This window comes from Sitophilus oryzae, unplaced genomic scaffold (genome assembly GCF_002938485.1).
Source record: "Sitophilus oryzae breed Bouriz unplaced genomic scaffold, Soryzae_2.0 scaffold_1581_pilon_pilon, whole genome shotgun sequence".
NCBI classification, from domain to species: Eukaryota; Metazoa; Arthropoda; class Insecta; order Coleoptera; family Curculionidae; genus Sitophilus; species Sitophilus oryzae.
In genome coordinates, this window is record NW_022146260.1 from 254,571 (window position 1) to 262,194 (window position 7,624).

Sequence of the window (7,624 nt, forward strand, 5' to 3'; positions counted from 1 at the left end):
ATTAGCCGCTCGGATTAGGTCGGGTACAGCGACGGACGGTTGATAAAGTACCGACATATTAGACTGGTTCCAACCCTTATGCGTCGGTGATTTACGAAAACGAAATACTTTTGTCTGTACATTGCGTTACAGTAGGTTATATATCGAGAACTGTTACTGAAAATGATACAAAGCAGACTTAAATAGAAATTATATTTAATACTAAAATTGAAAATTTCGTGAGGCAATTTTCAATTTGTCATTTTTACTATAAAATTCTAACTAAAATTTTGTTAGCTAAAAAAATACTTTCTGTTAGATAAATATTAATGGCGAAATCATGGTGAATTTTACTCTGTATATTATAGAAATACTAAACAACTTGAGCCAAAGAAAAACATATAAAAAAAACATATGAATAGAAAAAAATTAAGACGTGTTTTTTTTTGGATTTATTACCTCCCAATCCCATATTTTTTAATTTTGTGTCTGAAAGAAATTGTTTGATATAGTTACTAATAATTTTACTGGACTGTCTATATTTCGGGAAGTTCTTTTGCGGCTTGGTTCCCTATTTTTCTTTTGTTTGTCATCAAAATGGTAGTGATAAAATCTCTTAAATGCTTATTAGACGTAGTCTCAGAGCCAATCTTAAAATGTTTTTGAAACTCTTTCAAAAATATTTCTCTTCCAACATTTAACAAGGCAGTGTTCCATTCTATAATAAAATAATAATAAACTAAAATTTACTCGCTAACCAGTTTTAAGCTTCCATGTCGATAATACAATGATCAGAGCCTTAATAAAGGGTAAGTTAAGTTTTATTCCGTATGATAAAAAAACAGCGTCTAGTTGGTTTGAAAATTATGATCAATGAATGATATTCCCTATATAATTTTACATACAAAATGACAGCTATCTTTATTTCCAAGGCAGCTCTGACGCCATTTTTTTCGATCGTATGGTATATCTAGCATTCACATGAAAGCGCACAAAACTTTTGCGCAGTATAAACAAAAGCATATGTTATCTGTGCTATTACTATTTATTTTGTATTAACGATACATTAATAACATTACTGTTATTATTTAATTTCTCTGCAAAAAGCAACATATCTAAAATTTTTTATTATCAGTAATCTGCAATCGTAGTTTATTGGAGGCTATTTCTTCATCAGGTACAGCTGGTAATGTCCTAAAATCCATGTTTTTGAATTAGCAATCTGCTCGAAATGTGCTAATCACTGGAAAACAATGAAAACCAACTACCTACAGACGATTACTTATGGATCATAAAAAATTACTAATACCCATTACAAACGCAGATCAAATTAACCCGATTTACAAATTTGTGAAGAAACAATATTTTGAGCGCATCGTAAATCGCCGACGTATTAGTCTAATACGTCGGTACTTTACGCAGCACCCGAACTTTCCCGAGCGGCTAATGTGTCAGCGAAGGGGATACCACGGGGAAACCACATACACCCGAAAGTGCAGTCGCCCGACTCAGTCGGCGAAAAACGATCCTATCCGACTCAGACCGATCTCCCTTGCCGATCTCCAATTCACGGTTTATCAGGAATGGGCGTTTATATCGATAAAAATTTGACTAATAAAAGTAAAATGCAAAATGAAATGTATTTTGGCCAATTTTTAACTAATGTGCCTGATCAGTTTTTCAATTTTATTTTATATAAAAGATAAAATAGATCACCAATTTCAATTAAATGAATATCTTATATTATTTAAGTGTATTCGGGCATTTTTTCGGACATTCGACAATTCTTTTTTGTTGAAAAAAAAAATTTCAACTTTTCAAATAAATTTTTCCCGAAAAATCCTTTATAGATGTGTTTCTGGGGTCGAAATAGACTACCTCTAAAAATATTTGCAGTTATTTAAGACTCACCCGGTATGTAAGTATTTTTGTTATTTTTTTACAACCGAGAAACAAACAAATGAAAAAAAGATCAAGTAAAAAAATATATAACCATGAATTTTTTTTTCTATATAGAACATAAACAAATATAGAGCTGTTTACAGGGAGTTTTGTCGCAACATGACTAAATATCTCCAAAAAATCCTATATGGGTATTTCTCCACTGCAAGAAAATCTACAAAATAAAATAGTTACTTTTTGTAAACACTTCTGCGTTAAACCCAAACGGAAACTACTTGTCAGAAGTTAGGTTTACAGTTATACAAATTTGCCTAACAAACAAAAAAATGCTTAACGTTTCGGAAAGTTTATCTCTTTCCGTCGTCGGAAGCACAAAATACAAAGCACAGAATATCTAGCTACGCAACAGAAAAATACTCGAAATGAAAGAGCTAAAATTGCACAAATAGAATACTAGATGGCGCGACAATATCATAATCAGAATATAATTAGAAATTTTGAACTTTCGGTTTTGGATCGACGGCTCTTCGCCGGCCTTATAGCTCGGCTAAATGCACAATTGCCAGATTCAAAAGACTTGAATTGGCATCCCATTCTTTTATTGTGTATAATGCAGTATGTGTTTCTTTCTATTCTTCTTTCTTGTCAGATACACTTATATTAATTATTCCTTTGGCTATTAAAATAGTTTTAAGTATATTATTACAAAACATATACATTTTTAATATACACTACCTTATAATGTTAACTAAGAAAATACCTTTAATTACCTTTAAAATTAATAATATACAGGGCGATTGATAGTGATATTTATTAATGCTGGAACGTTAGTAATGAAATATAAGTTTAATAATAATGGAAATAATTTATTAAAATGCAGTACAAAAAATGTTAACTGACTAAAAATACTATAATAACAAATTTCTTCCGTTTGCCACGTTATTTATATAGACCTAGGTAGATTTTAAAAGTGACACAGGTACAATTAATAATATATTAGTTCGGCATAAAAGTTGCTGTCACGACATCGAACAATAAATTAAAATTCGTAAAATAAATTAAAATTATTAATTAAACAAATCTTTATAAAGAAACGCAAGTATACCAAATTTGGGCCCAATCGAACTCCAGGAAATGATATCATAATAGTGTACTATATTATGGTACCACTCGATATACTTTAAGGTACCATAATATTGCAATGTCACCGAAGATCCGTAGTATACCAAATTTAAGAACAATCGAACGCCATGGAATGGTATTGTAATATGGTACTATATTAAGGTTCCACTTTATATACATCATAGTTCAATCATATTACAATGTAACCGAAGATACGTAGTATACCAAGTTTGAGCCCAATCGAACGCCAGGAAATGGTATCGTAATATGGTACTATATTAAGGTACCACTTTATATGCATCATAGTGCGATCATATTACAATGTCACCGAAAATACGTAGTATCCCAAGTTTAAGCCCAATCGAACGCCATGTACGTAATATTGTACTATATTATGGTACCAGTTGATATGCTTCATGGTACCATAATAATGCAATGTCATCAAAAATATGCAAGTATATATCAAATATGAGCTCAATCGAACGCCAGGAAATGGTATCGTAATATGGTACTATATTATGGTACCTCTTAATATGCTCCATGGTACCATAATATTACAATATCACCGAAAATACGTAGCATCCCAAATTTAAGCCCAATCGAAAGCCATGTACATAATATGGTACTATATTATGGTACCAGATGATATGCATCATAGTACCATCATATTACAATGTCACCGAAAATACGTAGTATACCAAGTTTAAGCCCTATTACCGCCATGTACCTAATATTGCTATGTCATCAAATATGGTACTATGGAAGGTACCACTTTATATGCTCCATGGTACCATGATATTACAATGTCACTGAAGTTATAGTATACCAAGTTTAAGCCCAATCGAACGCCATGTATCGTAATATAGTACTATATTATGGTATCACTTGATATGCTTCTGAAAAAAACGGCGTCCAGTTGGCTGGAAAAGGACGATCGATGACATTTCCCATATAAATTGACATATAAAATGACAGTGATATTACATAGCTATCGCTAACGCCGTTTTTTCCCGATTATACAATATGAACTTGGTATGAACACAATCGAACGTCAGGAAGTGGTATCATAATAGTAGAACAATACTTATTATATTGTCGCCGAATTACAATGAAAATTCAGGATTCAATTATACAATCAAACGCCAGGAAGTGATTGTAATTTAGCTCATAAGATTTAATTCCAACTAACATGGCAAACTGAAAAAAACAGCTCTGATCTATTTTAATATGTTTAAATGATGTAGCAAATTTGAAGGTAGGCTTTATCAGGAAGTTTTATGTATGGAGGGCTTAAAAAAGGAGATTTATCGGCAATGGGCAAATTTGAAATTTCTGTCCCCACTTTTAAGCAGCTTCCTCGGTTTGACAGCAGAGGCACTGCGATCGACTGGGATACTACATTTTCATTGTTAGTATACGATTTAATTGTGTTTTTAATAAAATTTATAGTTAATTTACTGAATTTTTAGCAGTACAACAATGAGTCGTGGTAGAAATTGCTTTGTACCTGGCTGTACAAGTGGGAATCCCAATAAAAACAAGGCAAATAAAGAACGGGGTGAAAGAAACCCAAGCCTTTTCAAAGCTCCTAATGTAAGTAGTATGACTATTTATTTATAAAAATTATGGATAGATGTTAAGAAAAACATTAAAATTATATACTGTCAGTGTACAGATTAAATTATAAACCAAATTAATAGGAAATATAGCCTAAAATCAACATGTGTATAACATAACCTAGGAGGCCTTGTTATAAAATTAAAATAATTTAATACTTACTAGGTGCTAAAATTACCTGTTGACATGTACCTATATTAACCACAGTTTGAACAGTGCTATTGAAAGTGAATATTAAATATTTATACTTCAAGATCGTATTCTCAAAATAACAGCTTTAATAGTGAAAAATGTTTTTTTTTTATTTTATTTAACAATTATATATCTTTTATTAGGATCCTAGCTTGCTACAGCAGTGGCAAAAGGCGATACCCAGATCAGACAAGACACTTAGCAGCAAAGATGCTGTTTGTGAACTACATTTTCTAGATGAAGATATTTTGACTCATTATGAGATCAAATTAACTGACGGAACTATCAGTAGAATTGAGCGGGGTAGACCATTATTAAAGGAGGGTTCAATTCCAAGAATTTTTCCTAACCTGCCTTCATATTTCTCTAGTAATAAAAGAAAGAGGAAACCACCATGTGTAAGGAGTGAAGCAACTGAAAAAGTTTCTAATTCAAAAAAAGTAAAAGGTCTGCCTATTAATCATGTTGAAAATCAAACTTCAGAACCTAACTTTGAGAATGAGAATGAAATTCTTCGTGATATTACTAATGTGCCAGTTGATGTTACAGACAGTAGAGTTACTATGTTCACAAATTTGAAAAATAGTTTGATATGTCAGATTGTAAATTTATTATAAAAATTATTTAGATTTTTGACTAGCCGTCGCAAGACGCTTTTTCATTGAGGAATAATAAGAAATAATTTGAAAATTATTGTATTGTGGTTGATACTTTTGATTGTGTATATAAACCATTTAGAATAGTTTTTATGAATATGAATAAGCTCTTTAAATTAATATGTAGGTATATTGTAGCTAGGTATTTTTTTAGAATGCATTTTTTTTAAATTGTAATTTTTTGTGTTCTTGATATAATATGATGTTCCTGTTTTATTTTTTGGCATAGTACATATAGATATTTAATATCTAAGTGCTAAATTGTATATTAAATTTATATATTGTATATTTTATTTATTAAATTTAGTGGAATTAGTTAATAGAAACAAAAGTTGTAATGTATTAATATTGCTAAATAAATATTTATATGATGAAATAAGTCAGCGTATATACATATTCACAACTCTGTATTTTTGTGCTTTTGAAATAAACTGAGTACATTATTTATTCATTAATATTTTATTTACAAACCTACCTTATATTAATAAAGTGAATATCAATAGAAAAACCTTTACAATTATTAGGTGACATTGAATATAATATATCTTGAATTTAATTGTCTACGAAACAGTGACAATTTGCAAAACTTTGCTAATGACATTAAAACTTACAATTCAACGCTAGAAAAAACGCTATTGAACACAGGAAACGTTTCAGCTCAATATACCTACTCTCTAGTTTCAGCTATAAAAAGTTATGGAATAGATAACACCGATCAAAGGGTGCAATGGTAACGTTCGTCTTCAGTTTCCATTTATGATTAAGTTATTCCTGATAAAATACTCTTAATTTTCGTTATTCAATCTGTCAATCGCCATAAAACCACTACTAGTTCGAAAGATTTTAATGTTTATTAAAATGGTATCACACTAAACTGCATGTAAACATGTCAATTTCAAATGTTTTAATGAAAAACTATGAACCTTTAAACTGCATCAACAAAACTATTAATAAAACACTAACACAATCACACCATAAACTATTTCATTCGCATTTCTCATCAAGAAACAATTACTGTTTACATCAAATCAAAGGTTGAACTGGTGATAAATTTGTTGCTGGAACTTCTATCTTTTTTGTACAACAGTTCTAGGGAAGATTTATTTTAGCAGCTTATATGTTTCTTCGGTCGTGTATGCACTAAAAAGAACCACATAATAAAACATTTTTATAATATCAACTTAGGAAAAGGATATATTAAACCGGCATCTAATATAACCTAACTAACTTTTCAAACTCAAATTTAAGGTTTTGTATTCACAATTTTAGCCACGCACATTGCTCAATTAGAAAAACCACGTTTCTAAAAGCTAACTCTGGTAAAAATATGCCCAAATATTAACTTGGCTCTATAATTTATAACAAAATAGTTATTCTTGCCGAATTACAATGAAAATTCAGGATTCAATTATACAATCAAACGCCAGGAAGTGATTGTAATTTAGCTCATAAGATTTAATTCCAACTAACATGGCAAACTGAAAAAAACAGCTCTGATCTATTTTAATATGTTTAAATGATGTAGCAAATTTGAAGGTAGGCTTTATCAGGAAGTTTTATGATATGAATTACACAATGGCCACACTGCACAAAATTCTTTTAAATTTTGTTTGTAGAAAACTGTTTTCTTTTAAATTTATTGCCCTCTATTATGTAGTAGCGAAACTACCACATCAAAATATCTGATTTGGTTGACTTTTAAAGCCTGTCTCCTTTTGCTACCTACAATTTTACACATGTAACGAGGCTTCTGTTGCGTAGCTAGATATTCTGTGATACAAAGAATAAAGAAAAAAACTATTTAAAATATTTATGACTAAATATCTGTGTTGGGCCGGTTATATAGTGGACTGTATTTTTTAATAGTTAGTTATTAATGTTTATATAAGAAATAACAATTGTTTTAATAAATCAAAGAAATGAAAATTCCTGCGGCTTGCTGGGCTGGTGACAAGAAGGTGGCAAGTGACAGTGATAGGGACAGGTTCCCCCTCCGTCGCGTCGGATGGCCGGACAACGTCAAGCTCCGTTCTCAGAACGACGTCGTGTTGCTGGCGACACAGTTTGACATTTCAAACAACCAATGGGAGCTGTACTAAATTTAAAATTGACAGCTGTTTGAATTTTGTACAAATCTCATTGGTTCTTTTGACGTG

At 30.8% G+C, this 7,624-nt stretch overlaps 1 protein-coding gene across 1 annotated transcript; it reads left to right on the top strand.

The window, feature by feature from the left end:
• The first annotated feature begins 4,277 nt into the window (after window positions 1-4,277).
• On the top strand, window positions 4,278-6,763 carry LOC115879518. Its single transcript, XM_030896402.1, has 3 exons — window positions 4,278-4,411; window positions 4,473-4,596; window positions 4,956-6,763. Exons 1-3 carry the CDS (start codon window positions 4,281-4,283, stop codon window positions 5,427-5,429), a joined length of 729 nt encoding a protein of 242 aa, XP_030752262.1. The 5' UTR covers window positions 4,278-4,280; the 3' UTR covers window positions 5,430-6,763.
• Window positions 6,764-7,624: the final 861 nt, after the last annotated feature.